Raw genomic sequence first — 23,558 nt, forward strand, 5'->3', positions numbered from 1 at the left:
ACTCAGAATTTTATAAAGTATTGAAATAGTGGCACTAGATGGGTAACTTTGCAAATTTTCTTCCACTCCAAATGTAATTAAATAAAAGAAAGCAGGGCAATCTTATCATTTTAAAATTATTAGAATTAAACGATTATTCTATCTTGTTTTGCCCCTATAATTATTTCAGTATCAAGACTATCGATTTTATGTACACGTAACACGCCTGCGTTTTGCAATTTGCACCGGTAGATTTAGGAATATGTTGGGGGCCCATTAAGATTTAAGAATGGTGGTTAGGATTCGAGGCAGAGTACTTTGTAAGTGAGGACTCGTTTGGGAGGATTGAACTAGAAAAATCAGCTAAGCTGATTCAATTACTTTGAAGCCCTCTGGATAAATATATTGTTGAAAGAGGTCGAAGCAGGCTAAGCATACTGGCGGGTCCATGTGTAAAGAATACTGGTCTGTTCCTCTTATAGGCTGTGTAGTCCACTTTGTTTCCAGTCCATCAAGTCCCCTTCAAATGGATGAATGACAATCGATCTAGGCTTTCTGGATTCTTCACCAAATATGGTTTATAGGTTGTTTTTGTGAGGCTTACATTGAAAAACCAGAAGTCATTGTGCTTCAGCCCTTCCAATTTCCAAACGGGCACTGAGAGTCTGTTTGGGAGGTCTTCAGCCTTGATTGAGTTACGTTCACTTTTTCACTGAGCTATTTTGAAGAAACTATTAGAACTATACCGGAAAATCCATTTCATGACTGAACCAAAGTATATGCAAGGTTCAAAATATTGATACACGCCCACTGTATTGAGTTTTTCTTTTATTTTTTATTTTTAGTTTTTTTTTAAACTAATTTAAAGAGGTCGGTTTAAGGCCCATTTACCCCTCGAATCAAGTAAAACCGTAAAACACTAAAATACCCACTGTAAGGGCGTATTGGGAGGGTACCGATATGTATATATATTTTGAACTTTGAATATATGACTTACCTTAGAAAGCCAGAAGCCCTTGTGATTCAGCCCTCCTAAACGGGCATCGAGAGAGTCGGTCTCGGACAGTCGGACGCATCAATGCCAACGAGGAACTATTGGGCTCATTATCTAAGGTTTCTATCAGAAAGCCCATGGCATCTGGCCCATCGCAGAAGCGAAAATCTTTGTAGACACGTAAATTAGTTGGCAAAAGTGTTCTTTAAGCAAGAGGACTAGAGGAGGTAATTAACCAGACAAAACCATCTGTTATTTTGCCATTGTTCAGATAAAAATAAATAAAAGTAATAAATAATAAAAGGTTTAAAGGGGGAGAAAAAGCCTAAAATTCCTAAATTTCCTGTAGCTGTGTGCATGAGTGCGCAAAGCAAAACTCGGAGAAACTTATCGACAGCTTATAGACGCTAATCTAATCGTCTTCTCTCTCACAGAAAAAAAAAATCATCTTCTCTCTCTGTAGTTTTGAAAGGAAAAACAGAGAACAAAATTCTCTCTCTGTAGTTTTGAAAGGAAAAACAGAGAACAAAATCCGTTTCAGCGTTTCTCTCTCTGATTTCTCGAGAGACAGCGACGACCGGAAACCGGCTGGATAAGGACATGCGAAAGAGGTTTGCTGGTAATCCTCTCCGGATCATAGTGGAATATTCCGAATCAGAGAGCGAGTTTTTATTGCTCTTCGATGGCTGCATCGGACCAGTTCATGCCCACAGGGGGCCCTCGTTACGTTCAAATGCACTCGGAGCCGTCGACGATACCCTCCTCTCATTCCTTCCGGCTAGGCTCCGGACCGACATGGATTTTCGAAGAATTGCCCAAGGCGACGATCATCTCCGTCTCTCGGCCCGATGCCGCCGATATCAGTCCCATGCTTCTGTCCTATACCATCGAATTCCAGTATAAACAGGCACGAACCGTTTTATTTTCAATGAGTTACTGTTCTTGATTTGATTTTTAACTTTAAATTGTGCTGAGAATTTGATATTTATTGTTTTCATAGGAAATTGAACAAGTAGGGATGTAGTTCCGGCATTAAAGGTTTAGGTTCGTAGTCCTTTAGATTTGAAATAAAATACATTGTGCCATTTGCAAAGTCAGCCCCAACAAGTTTCAATTTATTTTTTTCCGGAAGCACCTTTTTTGGTATTACGCAAGTTGTATCGTAAAGAATACGACTTATATGCGATTAATTATTTTTTTTTCCGAAAAATAAAGAAACTTTGGATGTGCTTCATAATGTAAAATTTCATTACTTATATGAAACCTTAATAACACAAGGGTCATGCCAATTAGATATGGAAACAGTAGTTCATTCCCCGTGAGGTTTGTATTGTGCTGATGCAGAAAATGCAGTTCATTCTGTATAAGTTTAGCACCCTGCTGATTGTCAATTGCCATGAAATCGGCTGAATATAAGTTGTTTAAATCCTTTCAATTTAGTTGTTTTAGTTATTATTGGCATATTACTGAAAACATATTTCAATTTAATATTTTCACATGTATAGTTGAACGTGCGTTAGTCGGTTGTGATAAATGTAGTGGAACCAAATGTTAGAGGGGATAAAGAAAGCATTGTGTAGCTGGAACATCTAGTGTAGTTGATAAAACAACTTTCACTATAGCTGGCTTACCAATTTTGATGGGTGGTGCTTTAAGAAAACTGTAAAATTGCATTTACTTGGGATTTATCATCAGTCAGTGTGCTACTACTATAGGATAAAGCATTAAATCACTGAGGGACTATGGTTATTTCTTAATTGCTTTAACTGATCCTGGACTGCTGGCAACCATTCTTCTTTTGTTAAAGGTCCTGCTATAGGTAACATTATTATTACAGGAAAGAATTGCCACGCTGTAAAAAAGTTTGGAATCAATGTGGTTAATTAAATTTGATATAGAAAATCCTGGCTTTCTTAGGCATTTCTTAGATGAGATGTGAGAGCTGTAACATGCTGTACAACATGCAAACCCTCTTGTCCTTTTTATCAAGCGTGTTATGGAGAACAACACTCTATGTTGACTCTCAGATAAATAAGCAGCTTCAGATAAAAGAAAGTAGCTGGAAAGGGAGTACAGTGGACAAGATTTGCTTTGGATTGTTGATTCTTATTCCTTTCTACATGAGATTACATGCATTATGAAACATACTCACTTGAAGTTCTGATTAACCGAATAAAGTGCTTCTGCAAGCCATGGAATTAAATGACAGTTCCTGTTGAATGTGAAAACTGCTTGTGGAGTAAACAGTAACACATCTGTGTCTGTTTCATGGAATTTCCTGTTGTTATCCTTGATGCAAGTTTCAATAAATTTACATACCAAAGATAGTTTGCATCACTTATTTTTTATCTTCTGTAACATGGGTTTGTCTGAAAGGTGTCATTTCTCTTTTTTGTCAAATCCATAAAGCTGTGTTTGGATTGCAGGAGTAGAATTGAAATTGAATTCCACTGCCACCTCAATTTGTGAAATTCAAATGACTAGTTACCTCAGGAATTTCACGTCTGTAAAAAATGCAGAGTATGCTTAAAATATGCTAGCTTTTACATCCTCTCCTCTATGAAAATTAACCCAAAGATGCATCTGAACACTTATGGAATTGGTCTTATAATTTGCACACCCAATTATGTATCCCCCCTGATACAAACACAATCTAGCTGTTTTCTTCTGGCAGCAGGAAAAAGATTACCTGAATACTGTGGTAGGCTAACTGCATGCTTCTGTTCTCCAGTTCAAATGGACCCTACTCAAGAAAGCTTCTCAAGTTATCTACTTACACTTTGCATTGAAGAAACGTGCATTTATTGAGGAAATTCATGAGAAACAGGAGCAGGTTTGTCAAAATTTTCAATATCATTCTTTTTTTTGATCAATATCATTCTTCTTTTACGACATACTTTTCTAGCATTTCCTTGTTTCTAATATAGAGGTTTGGGATCTTCTATATTCATTTCCGACTTTCTGTTGACTTCTAAGTCTTATTTCTTTTACTCACATTTTGCAAATACTCAACTAAATCATCATTGTTGTTATTATTATTTTGGATGAGAGGAAGGGATTTCTTTCATTTTTTTTTTTTGATCAATAACACTTTCATTAATCATCAGTAGAAAATTTACAGGAGGAAGATAAACACACTTATCTTCCAAGAGTCACTAAGAGCCTCATAAAAGAAAGAAAAAAGAAGAAAAAGAGAAAAGAATACACTTAAGTTACATCTTGGCCCAAAACAGTGAATCCCTTTTTGCCCCTTGTTTAGCTAAACCGTCAGCTAGGGGATTAGCTGATCTTTTAACCCAACATGTCTTAACTTCCATCTCCCGCACCAGCCACATGAATTTCCTCCTTTCATTGTTATACTTCCATAACCCATTTTGATCTTTAGACAGCCATCCTATCACCACCTCTGAATCCCCTTCAATTATGAGTTTCTTGATGTTCAACTCCTTAGCTTTTCGGACTCCTTCCATAACTGCAAGGATCTCAGCTCTAAGGGAGTCACCCACTCCAATTGGGATTTCTTTCATTCTTTAAACAAAAGAATACAAAATCAGAATTTGACCAAGGAATTACATCAATTACTTAAACAATGAAATACAAATGCAACAAACTTTGAAACCCCTCTCCTTCTACCTTTTTTTTCTTTCTCTCTTCCCATCAACAATCTAATCAAGTTGCCCATCACTTCCCAAGAAAAGAGGCAAAATATTTTAGAGATACACTGGGGCTGTGTTTCCTTGGAGTGTTTGGGAAGAAGAAAATCTAGGATTTAGAGATGAATCAGGTAGCAGATTTGTAACCCCAGATCCAGGATTCTGGGATTTGGAAACGAAAGCTGTCAGGTATCTTCTCTATCAGATCCTTCTACCAAGGACTAATTGGTTGAGACAGGGACCCTTTTCCTAGTAAGGCATTATGTGGGACTGTGTCACCTTCAAGGTCAAGTTTTTTGCTTGGGGGTGGTGGTGCTGAACAAACGCCTGATGAAGGAAAATTTGTTAAGAAGGGGCATTGAACTTGACAATACTCTATGCCCTCTATGTGAGCAGGATCCTGAGAATTCCAGCCATCTCTTTCTTCACTGCAAATTTTCAAGTAAAATCTGGCAGCATTTCCAGCAAGTATTACAGTTTCATTGGTGCCAGCCAGGTTCTGTTTCTTCCCTTTTTCTGGAATGGCATACCAAGTGCATGAACAAGAAAGGCAAACTACTACGGTCCACTGTTTCCTTGGCATTCTTTGGCAATTTGGATAGAAAGGACTTCTAGAGTGTTTGAGACGAAAAAAACCCTGTAGCGGCTGTGATCAAATTTTCTTTTGATTTATCTTAGGGGTTAGCTCTCCATTCATAGGTTGTTTTGCAGGGAGTTCAGCTACTCCAATCTATTTGACTTTTCTGATGCTAATTAGGCTGCCCTGTGTTCATAGTGTACAAAAACTCTTTGTAAAAAGGGCCTGTGTTCATTGCCACAAGAGTGTGGTTTATTGGGCTAAATCCATGTATGCTTTCTCTTCATTCTCTACTGGTGGCATCTTAAGAAACCGGGAAGTGGAGGTTAGCATCTAGGCAAGAAGCATTCCCAGGCCTTTATGGTCTCTTTTGGCTCTTTTTTTTTGATATGATATGGTAACTTTAATTGATGATATTAAATAAAGAGTAGAGTTATCACCACCCACAAGGTGGGTGGAAAAATCAGAACAAAAGCCTTACAAACAAGCCCAAAACAAAGCCTCCCTAATAATTCCTTGCTTAGCTAAAGTGTCAGCCATTCCATTTGCTGACCTTCTTACCCAATTAAATTGCACCCCAAGTTCCCTTGCTAAGCTAATAATTTCTCTTAGAGGCTGTCTAAATGACCATACTCCCAAGTTTCTAGATTGCATCCACCCTATTACCAGCTTGGAGTCTCCTTCCACTTCTAAGTGCTGCATTCCCCATTGTGTCGCCAATTTCAATCCTTGGAGGCCATGACTTCTGCCCTCAAAGAATCTCCCACCTCAATCAGGCCCGAGTAAAGGGCCAAAACTCTTCCTTCCTCATTTCTGAAGGCACCCCCAACTCCCGACGGGCCTAGATTACCTAAGGAGCTTCCATCAAAGTTTAATTTCACCTTGAACTGAGACTGTGGTGACCAAACCTCTTGAACTACAGGGCAATAGTGATGGTAATGACCTCAACAAATGCTTCCTTGGATTTTTCTTGCCCTTGGGGAAATCCTATTGTTTCTCTCTTCTCAAATCAACCAAAGGATAGCTACTCTTATTATTCTCCACATTACCCTGCCTCTTTTCTTTGGTTGCCGGAAGAAGCTAGAATGAAAAAGGTTTAACACACACGAAGGGGGATTCCACCTGCAACCAAAAAGAGAAGAGAACCAATCCCATAAATAAGAAGCAAAAGGACAAGAAACCAAAAGACGAGTTGCCATCTCACCATTTCTTAAGCAAAGGTAACAAATATGTGGGGAAAGGCATCAATCTGGCCTTTTTCTTTGAAGTACGTCCATAGTGTTGATCTTTTGGATATCCACTTCCCAACAAAAAGCCCTAGCCTTTGGTGGAACAGGAGAATAACACACTTCTTTAGTAGGAAAGGAGACAGGTACAATAGAAGGCTGAATTAGGGCATTGAAAAAAGAGCAAGAGAAGAGCCCTGAAGATGTCCAAATTCTATTGTCTGGGAAAGAATGATCTAGGAAAATTAAACTCAACACGGTGAACAGTTAATTTGCACAAGTCAATTCTGAATCCTTCAACCCTCTTCTCAAACCTAAGTTGCAGTTCCCCTCAAATACATGGATTGAGGAAATGGCTTTGGATTTATTTAGGGAAAGAGAATACATTACCGGGAATTTGTCCTTAAGGGGGGTGTTCCCAAACCAAAGATCCTTCCAAAAGAGAATTTTATTACTTGAACACAAATAAAGTCTGATGAAAGGCCGAAAGAAAGGCAAGGCTCAAGCAATGGCTTTCTAAGGGGAGAAATGAGTAGCCCTAGGGTCGACACCAGCATCCCATCCATTAGTTGCCATCCCATGAGTACTTTCCACCACCAAGTGCCACAAACTGTCCTGCTCTAGGGGAAACCTCCACAACCACTTTCCTAATAATGCTACATTTCTTAATCTAATATTGCCATTGCCTAGACCCCCGAAATCTTTTTTCCTAGAAACTACTTCTCACTTCATTAGATGGTCCTTTTTTGAGTCTCCTGGTTTCCACAGAAAATCTTTCATGAGCTTCTCAATCTTATTGGCAACTTTGACAGGTAACTTGAATGTAGACAAAAAATACACTAGAAGGTTGGTCAAAGTGGACTTGATTAAAGTGATTCTAACCCCTAATGAGATATAATTTCTCTTCCACTCTGCTAGCTTCTTAGTGAATCTTTCCAAAATTGGGTACCAAAAGCTTTCAGTTCTAGGATTTCTCCCCAGGGGCAGACCTAAATACACCAAAGGCCAATTACCAACCTCACATCCCAAAGACCTAGCCAACAATTGCACCTTGTCTTCCTGTATATTTACTCCTACTACAGAACTCTTATTCCAATTGACTTTTAGATGGGAGACTCCTCAAAGTGTGTCACTACTGATCTCAAATCATCCATATCCTCTAGTTCCCCTTCACAAAAAAGAATGATATCATCCGCAAATTATAGGTGAGTGACTACCACTTGTTGCCTCCCAACTCTCAAACCTTTGATTAGATTCCTTGAATCAGCCCTGGAAATCAAGACACTTAAGACATCCACTACTAAGGTGAAGAGGAAAGGTGACAATGGGTCTCTTTGTCTAAGGCCCCTCTTAGCAGGAAAGAAGGTCCCTAGTTACTCCATTTACTAAGACTGAAAAATGACAAGAGGTGATACAACCCTTTATCCAATTACACCACCTCTCTCCAAAACCTCTGTTCCTCAACACTTCTAGTAAAAACTCCCAATCCACCAACTCGTAAGCCTTTTCTAGGTCAAGCTTACAGATCAAACCCCTCTCTCCTTTTCTTTTCTTTTTTTTTTTAATCCACACATTCATTGGCTATTAAGAACTGATTGATAATTTGTCTCACTTTCACAAAGGCCCCTTGGTTCGGTGAGATTAAGGAGGCTAGGACTTTCTTGATTCTTAGGGTAAGAACTTTAGAGATGATCTTATACAAGTTCCCAATCAAACTAGTAGGTCTAAAGTCCTTAGGCTGAATTGCTGGCACCTTCTTTGGGATCATGGCTATAAAATTAGGGTTGGGGATTCTTCTAGGGCTGAGTTAATGGCTGTTTTGCAAGGTATTGTGACTGGATAAATCCTTACAGTTTGTAGTAGAAGGGGATTCTCATGCTATCATGGGTTGGTTAAAAAGGAACAGTATGCGATCTTGGAAGTATAGACACATAGAGGGATTGCACAGCTGGCTGCAAGTTTGAGAAGCTATAGATGGGTTCCATGGTCTTGTAACAGTGTGGTGGATGCATTAGGAAGGTAAGACTGGGATTTGCTTCCCCAAGATGGGAAATTGTAGAAACAAAGTAGGGGGGGCTAGCAAAGGTTAGGCCTAATACAAGGGGTTGGCGGCTCTTGTGACATCCTTATTGTACATATCGTTCGTTTTGTATAATCAATAAAGTTCACTTTTATGAGTAAAAAATAAGATGCCAATCACCTAATGTTTTCTTTTAAATATTATATTTTTTTACACATGCTTTCTTATATAACTGATTAGTATGGTGTTTATCTTTATAGAACAAGAATTGGTGTCAGGGAGTTTACTATGTATTTAGAGAAGATTAGTTTTGATTTATTTTCTTTCAATCTTGACATGAAAGGTTAAAGAATGGCTCCAAAATCTCGGCATAGGAGATAGTACAACAGTTGTTCAAGATGATGATGAAGCAGACGATGATGCTGCTCCTTATCATGATGAAAGTGCTAAAAATAGGTTATGCCAACACACTTTGTGACTTGTTTGGTTGGGTGATAAGCATCAAATATACCCTCTTTTGTGGGAATTCTTAGGGTTCTTACATGTTTCTTCTACAGAGATGTGCCATCTAGTGCAGCTCTACCGATCATTCGCCCAGCACTGGGAAGGCAACATTCTATTTCAGACAGAGCAAAGGTGGCAATGCAAGGGTATTTGAATCATTTTCTGGGGAACATGGATATTGCTAACTCTCGAGAGGTATGTGTGAGATCTTTCAGCTTGAAGTTAGAACTAGCAAGATTGTCTTTTGAGTCTTTAGGTCATAAGCTAAAGTTCAAATTCATCTGAATATTTATTAATGTGCTCATTTTGGCTTTGTATCAGGATTGAAGTGGATTTTGGGGTTCATTCAAATACATATATATTTTTTTGTGCTATATATCATGTTGTGAGGATTATTTAATTGTTATTTTATAGTTGCTATTAGTGGGTTGTCCTCTTAAGATGCTGTCAGTTAGTTATTTTCTTTCTTTCTTATTAGTTTGTTTCTAGGGAGTGCCACCCGGGGCATACTTGTAATTTCCATTCTTTTTTATATTAAGTTAATATAAATAATGAACTGGGGGCAGCCAGAAGAAGGTTTTCTTTTTCTCTCAATCATATCTTCCTCTTCTTCTCTTTCTCTTTCTCTCTCTCGTCTCTCTCTCTCCATGAATGATTACATGGTATCAGAGCAAGGTTGGGCTATAAAAGAATTTCGGTCTCTCCTATTTGAACATGCTTCGTCCTCTTTTGCTTATTTGATTTCTTAGACGTGGAAGACAAAGAAACCCTAGCAGACTACTTGCGATTCCTCCTTTGGGTTCTTCCTTGGTCGTAATATCAAGGAAACCCTAGTCGAAGAAGGGCGATGTAGATAGAGACTCCCTTTCTTCTCTGTTCGATGCTATGAAGTCAATTTTTGGTTGGCACCTTCGTACAGGTGTTGGACAGGGTATGTGTTCTTGTTTTTTTGTTTTTGGCCAATGGTGTGAAGGCCTTATTCCTTGGTTCTATACATTCGTTTGGATGCTGGATTGTTAGACTGTATGGGCTGTAGTCAGACTGATAGTATACTATTCTAACGTCTGCTTTAGCTGGTGTTGGACTGATTACCGGGCTGGTTTAATGACTGAACCATCACATAGTTGATTTCAACAGTTTTTTGTTTTCTTTTCCACATCCCAGAAGTAAATTTCTTGAGGGTTGATATTCTGTTTGTGGCTGTTGTGTAGTTGTGTGGGTTTTGGACTGATTTCAGCAGTACTCTATGGCAAACTATGATTCAACTTCATCGGGGGTTACACCGACCCGCAACACAGCTGGTATGGGAGGTGAAAACATGATGTTTCCCATGCCCATTACCCCTTTAAATGGTATAAACTACTTGGAGTGGGCTAAAAGTGTAAAACTTTATGTAACGGCAAGGGGAAAAGCTGGTTACATAAATGGAAGGGTGAAAGAACCCAAGAGTGAGACAATTGAACATGATAGGTGGTATCAAGAAAACAGTATGGTGATGTCTTTGCTCCTTGCAGCCATGGAACCTGATGTGAAGAACTTTATGTGGGCAGACACCGCTAGTGAGATATGGGAACAGGCCAAAACTACCTATTCTGAGCAAAGGCATTATGCCAAGGTTTACCAGTTGCAAGCTGAATCCTCAACCTGTAAACAGGGAAATCGTAGTTTGTCTTCCTATTATTTAGCCCTTACTTCCATATAGAAAGAATTGGATCATTATTAGGGTATAGAGTGGAAATATGATGACAATGCTAAGGCCTACAGGAAGCTGGTTTCTCAGCAACGTGTGTTTGCCTTCTTGTTGGGACTGAACCTTGCCTATGAACCTTTGAGAGTTCAGATCCTAGGAAGCAAAGAGTTGCTGTCGGTTCACGAGGTATATTCCCTTGTTCAATCGGAAGAAAGTAGGCAGAGTGTGATGGTTACAGCTGAGGGGGAGCAACAAATTGCTTTGGCTGCGATGAGTAATAATAACATGGGGAAGAAAAGTGACACCAAGAAGGCTGATGATAAAAATAAGTTGTTTTGTACCCACTGTCGGCGCTCATGGCATACACGTGACACATGTTGGGACATTCACGGGAAACCCAACTGGGCAGTGGAGAACCAAGAACAGGGTAAAAGGCAAGGTCAGAAGAAGATGAACATAACACATAATGCAACACATGTGGCAACCCAAGATACTCAGGTTGCTGGTACTACCCGAGACCACCTTAATAATTCTGACCCCAAGGAAGATATAATGAATTCCTTCAGAGACCACTTGGAGTCTTATGGTAGGGCTTTGCGACAGATGGATAGCTCAGTCATTGGTCCCTTAGAGCTGAGATATGTGCAGTTATGGAAGGAGCCGGAAAGCTAAGGAATTGAACACCAAGAAACTTATAATTGAAGGGGATTTAGAGGTGGTGATAGAGTGGCTGACTAAAGATCAAAATGATTTATGGAAGTATAATAATGAGAAGAGGAAATTCAAATGGCTGGTGCGGGAGATGGAAGTTAAGACATGTTGGATTAAAAGATCAGCTAATTCCCTAGCTGACGGTTTAGCAAAACAAGGGGCAGAAAGGGATTCTTTGTTTTGGGCTAAGTTGTAACGTTAGTGTCTTTGTATCTTTGTATTTTCTTTTTTCATTTCTTGAAGTTCTTTGTAACTCTTGGAAGATAAGTGTGTTTGTCTTCCACTTGTAAATTTTCTACTAATGAATTAATGAAAGTGTTATTGATAAAAAAAATAGCTCAATCATTGGTACTCCTTCTACTTCATTTGCATCTACATCAGGTAATATGGCTTCTGCATTCCATGTCACTCCCACTGGTTCCCCTTGGATCATTGACTCAGGGGCCTCTAACCACATGACCGGTAAGCCGAACTTGTTTCAGACTTATAGCCTTTTGTCAGGAAGGGATAAAGTGAGGCTTGCAGATGGCTCATTCTCCTCCATTGCAGGCCAAGGATCAATATCTCTTCCCCATGACCTTAACCTGAATTGTGTATTGCATGTCCCTCAACTTCCTATAAATTTTCTTTCAATTAGTAGTATCACAAGCTCTTTAAACTGTAGTGTAACCTTTTTTCCTGGCTCATGTGTTTTTCATGACCTAACTTCTGGGAGGACGATTGGTAGAAGGAGCCTAGTGGATGGTCTCTACATTCTCGACAACAAAGCTAGTCTCTTGGTGTCATCCTCAGATTCACATAGTCAGTCAAATAAGAGTCAAATTTTTTTGTGGCATAGTCGGTTAGGTCATGTTTCTTTTGAAATAGTAAAGTCTTTGTTTCTGGTTTTATTTAAGTCATGTTCAGTGTCAGAGTTCCAGTGTCAAACGTGTCAGTTGAGCAAACAATGTAAAACAACTTTTCACTCAAATAATAAAAGATCAAGTGTTCCTTTTCATGTTGTGTATTATGATGTATGGGGGGCCTACTACTGTAATCTTTGAGGGCGGATATAAGTACTTTATCACATTGATCGATGACTACTCTCGCTATACATGGGTATTCCCTATGCGTAGTAGAGACGGAGTTCCAAAGATTGTGAAAGACTTCTAGAGGATGGTATTTACGCAGTTTCATGTTGAAATATATATCTTCCAATCCGACAATGCAAAAGAATACTTCCATGGTGAGCTCAATGAATTCTTTGCCTCCCATGTATCTATTCATAGGAGCTCATGCGCTAGAACACCACAACAAAATGGTGTTGCAGAAAGGAAAAACAAACACCTCCTTAAGGTAGCTCGCGGGATGATGTTACACATGAATGTTCCAAAAAGGTTTTGGATGGATGCTATACTTGCAGCTGCTTATGTTATCAATCGCATGCCCTCCAAAATGCTGAACTACATGGCCCCTCATTAGTTGTTGTTCCCTCAGTCCCCTTTATTTTCCATTCCCATGAGAGTTTTTGGTTGTCGTGCCTTTGTCCATGATTTGTCTTCGTCTCGAGGTAAGTTAAACCCTCAGTCCATTCCTTGTATCTTTCCGGGGTATCTCTCCTCTCAAAAAGGGTATCGGTGCTTTGATCCCGTTAGTCATAAGTTTTTTGTGTCTATGGATGTGTCCTTCTTTGAGTCTGAGCCATTCTTCCCTGCTTCTCCTCAGGGGGAGAGTAGTTGTGTGGAAGATGAGAAGTAGGTTCAGGTCCGCCAAGTCTCTCTTCCTTCTATTATGGACCTTGCTCCCTTTCGTGTCTTCCAACGTACACGTCGTAGAGATCAACAATGTGATAGAGATGTGGAGCAACCAAACATTGAGCAACCGATACCGTTAGACTCCCAGGAGGTAAGTCCAATCCCTGTTGCACCTATTGATACCCCTACTCCTATTGTGGATGACCTTGACATTCCTATTGCTCAAAGAAAGGGAGTCAGGTCATGCACTACCAAACACCCCATTACCCAGTTTGTCTCCTATGATCACATTTCTCCCTCATACCGAGCCTTTCTATCTGCAGTTGATTGCATCCCTGTTCCCAGAAATGTTGCAGAAGCCTTAAAATGCCCCGAATGGACAGATGCCATGAAGGAGGAGATTAATGCTCTTCATAAAAATCAAACTTGGGAATTGGTGGATCTTCCAAAGGGGAAAGACCCCGTGGGGTGTAAGTGGGTGTTTACAGTTAAACACAAGGTAGACAGGACAGTTGAAAGGTACGAAGCAAGATTAGTAGCCAAAGGGAACACTCAAGTGTACGGGGTTGACTATGATGAGACTTTTGCTCCAGTAGCTAAGATGAACTCAATTAGGGCTCTCCTATCATTAGCTGCTAATTTTGACTAGGAATTGCATCAATTTGACATAAAGAATGCTTTTTTGAATGGTGACTTAGAGGAGGAAGTATATATGGTTCAATCCCCTGAATTCTATGCCAAGGGAAGTGAAAATAAGGTGTGCAAGTTGAGAAAGTCTCTTTATGGTTTAAAACAATCTCCCAGAGCTTGGTTCAGTAAGTTTCACATGGCAGTTCAACAGATGGGCTTCAAACAATGTCAGTCTGATCATACACTCTTTGTGAAGAGATGTTAGGAATAGGTTGCTGTATTGATAGTGTATGTGGATGATATCATCATTACAGGAAGTTGGAGTTCAGAAATACAAAAATTGAAACAATTCCTTGCATCAAAATTTGAAGTGAAAGATTTAGGTCCCCTGAAGTATTTCCTTGGAATTAAAGTCACCCGCTCAGAAAAGGGTATCTTCATTTCTCAAAGGAAATACACCCTTGATCTATTACAGGAAACAGGCAAATTAGGTGCAAGGCCAGCAGATACTCCCATGGATGTTGACCACAAGTTGGGTGACTGTGATAGTGAACCTTTGAAAGATGTGAAACAATTCCAAAGGTTAGTGGGAAAGCTGATTTATTTGTCCATGACCCGTCCAGACATTGCCTATTCAATTGGGGTTCTAAGCCAATTCATGCAATCTCCTAAGAAACCACACATGGAGGCAGCAGAGAGAGTTCTTAGATACTTGAAAAAGTATCCCAGAACAGGTCTACTATTCAGTAAACATAATCACCTAAAGGTGGAAGTCTTTACAGATGTTGATTGGGCAGGTGCTGTGGATGACAGAAAGTCCACGAGTGGGTATTGCACATTTGTGGGAGGAAACCTAGTGACCTGGAAAAGCAAGAAACAAAGTGTGGTAGCAAGGTCAAGTGCTGAAGCTGAATATAGAGCTATGGCACATGGGGTGGCTGAAGTCCTTTGGCTAAAGAATCTTCTAGGGGAGCTTGGAGTTGTTGTTCATAATCCTATGTCTCTTTACTGTGACAACAAGGCAGCCATAAACATCACCAGCAACCCTGTCCTACATGAGAGGACCAAGTACATTGAGGTGGACAAACACTTCATAAGGGAAAAATTGGAAAAAAGGGAAATCTGCATCCCTTATGTCAACTCCAATGAACAACTCGCTGATGTCCTCACAAAAGGGCTTCCATACTCGCGACACAATGAGTTATGTGACAAGCTGGGCATGATAGACATATTCAACCCAACTTGAGGGGGAGTGTTGTGAGGATTATTTAATTGTTATTTTATAGTTGCTGTTAGTGGGTTGTCCTCTTAAGATGCTGTCAGTTAGTTATTTTCTTTCTTTCTTATTAGTTTGTTTCTAGGGAGTGCCGCCAGGGGCATACTTGTAATTTCCATTCTTTTTATATTAAGTTAATATAAATAATGAACTGGCTGCAGCCAGAAGAAGGTTTTCTTTTTCTCTCAATCATATCTTCCTCTTCTTCTCTCTCTCTCTCTTGTCTCTCTCTCTCTACATGAATGATTACATATCCTAACTGCAAATGTTTTCAGTGCCCTTTCTATTATCCTGTACAATATCATTAATTGGTTAACTCATGAGGTTGCGGTGCTTAATATGTTGCATGAATTATGGAAAATAGATATGAATAAAAATACTATTGCATGCCTCTGAATACCTAACTACAACAAAATTTTTCTTCACTTAGTAGAATAGGACCAAAATTTTCAACTCTTTTTTTTCATTGGTGAAAAGTCCATTTTTACATTTTCAATTTACAAGCAGTTAAAAATTCCTTCCAATTGCATATTCTCCACAATGAGAGGTCGTTGGCAAACAACAATATGTAGGTGGTTTGTCAGTATTTTTAGCACTTTTATATATGAAACACAATTAATTTGAAGTTTGGACTGCTTGTTACTGATAAAAAAATGGTTTGAATTTAACTGTTTTCTCAACACCTCTAGAAACCTTTTTTTGGTAAGGAACTCCTATAGCAACCGTAGGACCTCGTTTCTGCACATAGTTTCTAGAAACAAAGGATGGTCAATATTTCAGTCTCATATGTTTTCTACTATTTTCAGTGCTTTCATGTTAATCATCTTTGCTGATGATTTGATCTTAGTGCTATCCTAGTTGATAAATGTCTGTGTCTCAAAATTTCCAGGTGGTGATTACCTTCTCTAACTTGCATGCACATATAGTTTTTTGTTACTATTCCACTTGCTATGCCTTTTAATCACAAAGAGGATTCGTCATTGTAGGTTTGCAAGTTTTTGGAGGTTTCTAAGTTATCATTTTCACCAGAATATGGACCCAAGCTAAAAGAAGATTATGTAATGGTAAAACATCTGCCGAAGATTCCAAAGGATGATGATGATACAAAATGTTGTGCCTGCCATTGGTTTAATTGTTGTAATGACAATTGGCAAAAGGTATTTTACCTATATTTCTTGTTTTGTCTGTGTTTTGCATATCTGATCATTGACTGTGAATGTCTGTTTATAATATCTTTTTTGATGCGTCACTGATAAAAAATGATCAATGGTAAACGATCTTATCCCAGGTTTATATTCCCATGTAAATGCAGTCATAGGTATCAGTTGGCCATTCTTCTTTTTCTTATTGTTGTTGTTGTTGTTATTATTATTATTTTTAACATTATTATCTATTTTTTGACCAATTTAATTATTATTCACACACATTGCAACAACTTCAATGAATTCATGTTTTTGTTAGCTGTCAACAGATATTGGCCCTCCTTAATAAAGCCCTGTTGTGGAGTTTTTCTTTATTTGATTATATCTCGAACGTTCCATTGGATGTTATGATGACAAATGGAATATGATGCTGGTTAAAATATAGTTGATTTTATTTTCAACTTGCTTCCTTTTTATTTTTAAGTTACATTAGGTATTGAGTAGGCATGAATGTTGTATATCATCCTTATCTCTGAGTACATTGATAGCAGTTGCAGATACTTTGATGGGATTGACCATTTTATAGCTACCACCTGTGAAGCCTTTTATGCCAAAAGCTTACTTGATTAATGATCATTACTGTATGATGTATTGGATTATTTTGAATGATCATATTATACTCTGAAAATGTCTTAAAAGATACGCCCTTCATGAAACTAGTTTTTTTCCCTGTTTGTTTTCTGACTCTCTCCTCTAGGGCCCATTAGATTATTCACTTGACTTCTCTGTTGAATACATTTTTATATCCAATAAACTGGAAGTGATAGTACCTAGAATTTACATGGATTGGATGAACATAAGAATTTCACTTGTTACATATTTTTAACTTACAAAGTTTGTGATACTTCCATATTGTTCTGTCCTTTTCTCCTTGTGAAAACCTTATTTAGTCCTAGGTTACAGTAGAGAAGGAGAAGAAGAAGAAGAAGAAGAGGAGAAGAAGAGGAGAAGAAGAAGAAGAAGAAGAGGAGAAGAAGAGGAGAAGAAGAAGGGTTCGACCAGTAGAGGAAAATCAGTCCTCTCTCTAGCGACCCACTTGTATTTATCTTTACAAGAAAGACCATATTGTCCCTCATAAGTGATGGGACACATACTTAAAACTTAAATAAAACAGACCTTTCACTCTCAAATAGATAAACCCAAATGACCAAAATACCCCTGTTTTGTGTACTCTAACACTCCCCCTCAAGTTGGAGAGTATATGTCATATAGCCCCAGCTTGTCACAAATATAATCTACTCTACCCCGAGACAATCCCTTTGTAAAGAGACCTGCCCACTGATTTCCTGAGCTCACATGAGATGTGATTATCACTCCACTTATCATTTTCTCTCTCACAAAGTGACAATCGACCTCAATATGCTTGATTCTCTCATGGAAGACTGGGTTGGAAGAGATGTGAACATCAGCTTGGTTATCACAATATAATCTCATGGGTTTGTTAACCGAGAACCCCATCTCTTGTAGCAAGTTCTTCAACCATACTAGTTCACATGTGGTATGAGCCATAGCTTTGTACTAAGCTTCTGCACTACTACTTGCCACTACTGTTTGTTTCTTGCTCTTCCAAGTTACAAGATTGCCACCAAGGAAGGTACAATACCCTGTAGTTGATCTCCTGTCTGATATAGAACCAGCCTAATCAGCATCTGTATACCCTACTATTTCAAGAGTCCCTCCACTTTGGTATAACCATGACCTGGAGTACCCTTCAGGTACCTAACAATCCTTAGAACTGCTTCCCAATGAGGAATCCGAGGATGTTGCATAAACAGACTCACCATACTCACAACAAATGATATATCTGGTAAGGTAATAGTCAGATAATTCAACTTTCCCACCAACCTCCTAGATCTTCCAGGATCATCAAACTCTTCACTTGCATCAACACTCAACTTGACATTAAGTTCCATAGGTGTCTCTGCTGGTTTAGCACCTAACAGTCTTGTTTCTTCAAGTAGGTCAAGAACATATTTTCTTTGACATAAGTTAATTCCATGCCTTGACCTTGCAACTTCTATTCCCGGGAAGTACTTCAACTTACCCAAATCTTTCATATTGAAGTGGTCCTGTAGGAATTTCTTCAACTTGTCAATCCCATTACTGTCACTCCCAATTATGACAATATCATCCACATACACCACTAGCAAGATTTTCCCATCTTTTGAGTCATGGCTGAACACAGAATGGTCTACCTGGCACTGTTTCATCCCAAAGTCTTTCACTACTTCACTGAACCTGCCAAACCATGTGCGTGAAGATTGTTTCAGTCCATAAATTGCCTTTTTGAGTCTACAAACCTTACCATCCTCCCCCTGAGCAACAAACCCTAGTGGTTGCTCCATATACACTTCCTCAATGAGATCACCATGTAGGAAAGCATTTTTTATGTCAAGTTGCACAAGAGGCCAATCATACATAGCAGCTAATCAAATCAACACCCGAACTAAACCAATTTTAGCCACAGGAGAAAATGTCTCCATATAGTCCACACCATACAACTGAGAATAACCCTTGGCCACTAACCTGGCCAACAACATGCTTACCAGGAGGAAGAGCAGTGAGTTCCCATGTGTGATTGTGTTGTAGAGCAAAGAGTTCCTCTTCCATGGCTTGCCACCACCCTGGGGAGGTAAGGGCTTCCTGGACAGTTTTGGGAATGGAAACAAATGATAGCAATGATATAAAGTTGCGATGAGAAGCAGAAAGGTGAGCAGCTGAAACATAGTGTGAGATAGGATGAGAAGTACAAGTGCGTTTACCTTTCCGCAGGGCAATAGAAAAATCAAGGTCCAAGGGAGAAGAAGCAATGATAGGATCTGTCGACGAGGGCTGAATTGGAGGGGTGTTATGGACACACCACCTGCCAGCACACTGTGACGCAGTCATAGGCAGTAGCACGCACAGCGGGCCGCCCAGCAGCACACACCGCCCGGCAGCGCGCAGAGCAGCATGCACCGCCCGGCAACGCGCAGCGGCACCGCGCGGCGGCGACACCATGAGCCGCGCGCACGCACCCGGCAACAGCAGCAGAGCGGGGCCCACACGACAGCTCATAGGGGTGGGCCCACCCTTATCTGGACACATCAAGAGAACTCGCCGCCAGCCTACCTCATCCCTTATCCTTATCCCTTATTTTATCTTCTTAAGTAAGAGTTGTGTTACCATTAGGAGTAGGTAATTAGTAGTTTGAGTTCAAGTTGGAGTTTGAGTTTAATTAGGAATTTCCTTCTGTAATCTCCTATTTAAGGAGCCACGAATTGAAATAAAGCATTCAGTTTTCTAGTCAAGAAAAGAGTGAGGAGAGTTCGGGTGGTCTCTTGGACAAATCACCCATTAGGAGAGTTCGGGTGGTCTCTTGGACAAATCACCCATTCAGTTTCCGTAATAGGGTTTGCACGCAAAGGAAGGCGCAAGGGAAGCAGGGCTTTCTCATCGTGGACCGACCCGTGACGAGATCCTACGCGCAGGACCATAACAAGGGGTCGGTGCTCTTCTATGAGTATACACTTGCCTGATTGGTGGCCTCTCAGTAGTAATTGGCATGGGAGGTGAATCTGCAACTGGAATGGGAACCACGGGAAGGGGATCTGCAACAGGGACAGGATATAGGAACTATGGGGGAAGGAGATGAAACCAGAATATCCGAGAAAAAAGGAACCGATTCAAAGAAGGTGACATCGGAGCACACAAATGACTTATGGAAGTTAGGGTTATAGCACTTATACCCCTTTTGAGTCCTTGAGTAGCCAAGGAAGATACACTTAGTAGCTCGTGCATCTAACTTGTCTAAACCTGGCCCCAAGTTTTGAACAAAACAAACACATCCAAAGACTCTTGGGGTGAGAGGAAACGAAGACAAGGTGGGAAACAACACCGAGAAGGGGGATTGACTTTCAAGGATGGACATGGGCATCCGATTGATGAGAAAACAGGACGTGAGGACAACATCACTCCAAAAATGCTTTAGGACATTCATATTAAGCATCAAAGACCGAACAGTTTCAAGGAGATGTCGATTTTTCCATTCAGCTACACCGTTCTGTTGTGGGGTGTAGGCACAAGAAGTTTGATGAATTATCCCATGGTGCTCAGTATTGCTGAAATGGTATTGAGGTGTACTCTTTGGCATTATCTGAGCGAAGAATTTTAATATGAACACCAAATTGGGTACGTATTTCAGCATAAAATTTTTGAAAAATAGAGAACATTTCACTGCGATCTTTCATAAGATAAATCCATGTCATCCTTGAAAAGTCATCAACAAAAATTACAAAATACTTATAGCCATTGTATGACATCACTTTGATCGGACCTCAGACATCAGAATGAACTAAAGAAAAAGGACTCAAGACACGACTATCAACTCTTGGACTAAAAGAGACTCTATGATGTTTCCCAAGCTGACATGACTCACAATCCAAAGATGAAAGATGACTCAAGGAAGGAACCGACAACTTCAGAGTCTTGAGAGAAAGATGACCAAGTCTGCAGTGCCATTGAAGAGGAGTAAGAGACGATTGAAAAGCTACTGGAGGGCCACCACCATCAAGGTAATACAATCCACATGCCTCATGCCCTCCACCAATCTTCATCCCCGTCTTGAGATCCTGAAACACACAAGAAGAGGGATAAAAGGTTATGAAACAATTAAGTGACTTGGTTAATCTACTAATAGACATAAGGTTAAAGGGGAACTTGGGGACATATAAAACAGATGATAAAGACAAGGAGGAGAGATCAACATCACCAACACCACAGATGGGAGATGTAGAACCATTAGCAAGAGTAATTGTTTGAGATGTGGAGGACCGAGAAAGAGAAGAAAATACATTAGGAGTCCCAGACATATGGTCTGAGGCTCCGGAGTTAATGATCCAGTGTGGAGGCTTGGAAACCAAGCAAGCCATACCTGAATGGGCAAGGGTAGTTGTGTTCTGTTGAGAAAATGGCTGAAGGAACTGCTCATATACTGCATGGGGTACACTCACCATCTCTTTCCCAGAAACACCAGTAGATGTGGAGGGGATCGGGTCAGTTTGCTGACTTTCAGTAGCTGTACCACTACCCTTAGTCACATCATGGTTAGCCCAAGTGTTGGGTGGACCATGTAAATCATAGCAGAAATTAACCGTGTGCCCCTCTAATCCATAGTATATACACTTCCTAGGGCATTACTTCTTCCTTTACCACGACCTCCCCCTGAGTCCCGACCTCCACTCCGGCCACCAGCACGGTTAAACATGGGACCACCACGGTTACCTGGAAGTTCATGACCACCACCACCACCTCTATTTCCACGGCCTCCCCTCTAGTCACCACAAAACCAGATCTGTCTGAGAGAGAAGAATGCTCTATAGACTCAATAGATGTCCTCCTAAGACGGGCAAAAACTTCTTCAAGTGAGGGAAGAGCAGATCCCCCCAGTATTTGTGCTCGGACAGGCTCATATTCAGCCTTCAAACCCACCAGAAACCTTGTCACATCAAGTTGCTCATGCTGTTGTTGCTGAATCTGAACATCCTGTTTTATTATCATTCCCATCTCCAATCGATGCCATCTTAACTAATTCACCTTACCTCACAAAGAAATCACTGCTATGTGTAGAGTATTCACCTTCGAATATTCAGCACAACCTCATGCACTTCCACAAAACTTATCTCACTTTCAGCACCACCAACTTCTTCAAATACACATTACACATCAAATACAAAAGCTGAAATCCCTCAGTCATTAAATCAAACACTTACATTGCACTCTGCAGAACCAAATACAAGAGCTGAAATCACTCAGTCATTAAATTAAACACCTATACTGCACACTGCAGAACCATTCACACACCAAATACAAGGGCTGAAATCACTTGGCCATTAAACCAAACACTTACACTGCACTCTGCAGAACCAACTTGTACTCAGCTGAACACTGTTCACCCGAACCTGCTCTCTTCATACCATCGAATAGAGAGCTTCCTACCAATCACCACAAACAGCCACTACACCACAAACCGGAGGCATGAAGGTCCTACAGAGAAAAACGACCACTCCTTTTCAACCTTTCCCTTAATCTCCCAGTGGTTCTTGAGAAATCTGCAAAACCCTAGAGAGGAGGGCGATAAAAAAACTGGGTAAACCAGAATAAAAGAGCAAGACGAACAGATCTGAACTTGTTACATGCGCTCTGATACCAAGTGAAAAACTTATTTAGTCCTAGGTTACAGTAGAGGAAAATCAGTCCTCTCTCTAGTCGACCCACTTGTATTTATCTCCAATAACATAGTTACAAGAAAGACCATATCGTCACTCATAAGTGATGGGATACATAACTTAAACTTAAATAAAACAGACCTTTCACTCTCAAATAGATATACCCAAATGACCAAAATACCCCTGTTTTGTGTACTCTAACACTCCTCTTATAGATGATCTGCTCTGTGTTACTTCATCTACCTCTTACATGTCTACCATGTATTTTCCCTGATAAAATCTTCTCTTTCCCTTATTGTTCTTTCTTGTTTCAGTTTCAATAAAAAAATTCTCATTGGAGTTTTTTCTAGTGAAGGTAGAAAATATTGTAAATGAATAAATCACCTCAGGGAGCTAGGAAACTTGTATAGTTTCTTAACATCCTTTTATTGCTATTATAAATTTTCTTTCTAGTTAATTTGTTAAAAGTGCAAACTCTTTATGCTTTACTATCCAGGTTTGCTACAATCTTTGCCCTTTCCAGGAAGCATGCCATAAACATGTTTTTTGACAGTTAATTGTTCTTTGTTGGAAAATGTTAGTTATTCTTCAGCATTAAATCTATTGCTGCATACTGTGCAAACATCCGTAATATGAATTCTTGCTAGAATAACATAGCTTAAATCTTTATATATAATATATTCATTATAACCTCAATTTTTACATGGTATTTGGTTTTATCTAGGTGTGGGCTGTACTGAAACCTGGGTTCTTGGCTTTGCTGGAAGACCCTTTTGATACCAAACCTTTAGACATTATTGTATTTGATGTACTGCCAGCATCAGATGGTAATGGAGAAGGCCGGGTATCTTTAGCAAAAGAGTTGAAGGAACGTAATCCTTTACGTTATGCATTTAAGGTAAGCTGCTAATTCCTACTTCTAATACTGTGAAAGCAGAAGGTGCTGGTTCTGAGCGTAGCCACTTTGTGCAAAAAATGTCAAATGTTAGGTCTGTATCCAGTTCACTCCTCCCAATACCCCAGATAGCTGGGACCAACTTAAGGATGGGCTATAACTCTATTTTGTGTATGGATGTCTTTTTGTAAACAGTCAAGGATTGGTCTTCTATTGTATTCTTGGTAGTTTTTGTATATTCCAAATTTACAGCCCCCAGTTG

The 23,558-nt window shown here is 39.8% G+C and overlaps 1 protein-coding gene across 4 annotated transcripts in view; it reads left to right on the forward strand.

Annotated features, from left to right (window-relative positions):
• The first annotated feature begins 1,309 nt into the window (after positions 1–1,309).
• LOC104598883 (phospholipase D zeta 1) overlaps positions 1,310–23,558 on the forward strand; it is a 47,304-nt gene continuing 25,055 nt past the window's right edge. For 2 of the 4 annotated variants that reach the window (XM_010261158.3, XM_088901021.1), the window contains exons 1-6: positions 1,394–1,880; positions 3,705–3,806; positions 8,793–8,905; positions 9,007–9,148; positions 15,980–16,150; positions 23,126–23,299. In XM_010261158.3, coding sequence (XP_010259460.1) covers positions 1,656–1,880; positions 3,705–3,806; positions 8,793–8,905; positions 9,007–9,148; positions 15,980–16,150; positions 23,126–23,299 — 927 coding nt within the window. In that variant the 5' untranslated portion in view covers positions 1,394–1,655. Of the gene's footprint in view, positions 1,881–3,704; positions 3,807–8,792; positions 8,906–9,006; positions 9,149–15,979; positions 16,151–23,125; positions 23,300–23,558 lie in introns of all 4 variants that reach the window. The other 2 variants (XM_088901020.1, XM_088901022.1) reach the window with 2 other exon arrangements.

This window comes from Nelumbo nucifera, chromosome 3 (assembly GCF_055504915.1).
Source record: "Nelumbo nucifera cultivar China Antique chromosome 3, China Antique-T2T, whole genome shotgun sequence".
Classification (NCBI taxonomy): domain Eukaryota; kingdom Viridiplantae; phylum Streptophyta; class Magnoliopsida; order Proteales; family Nelumbonaceae; genus Nelumbo; species Nelumbo nucifera.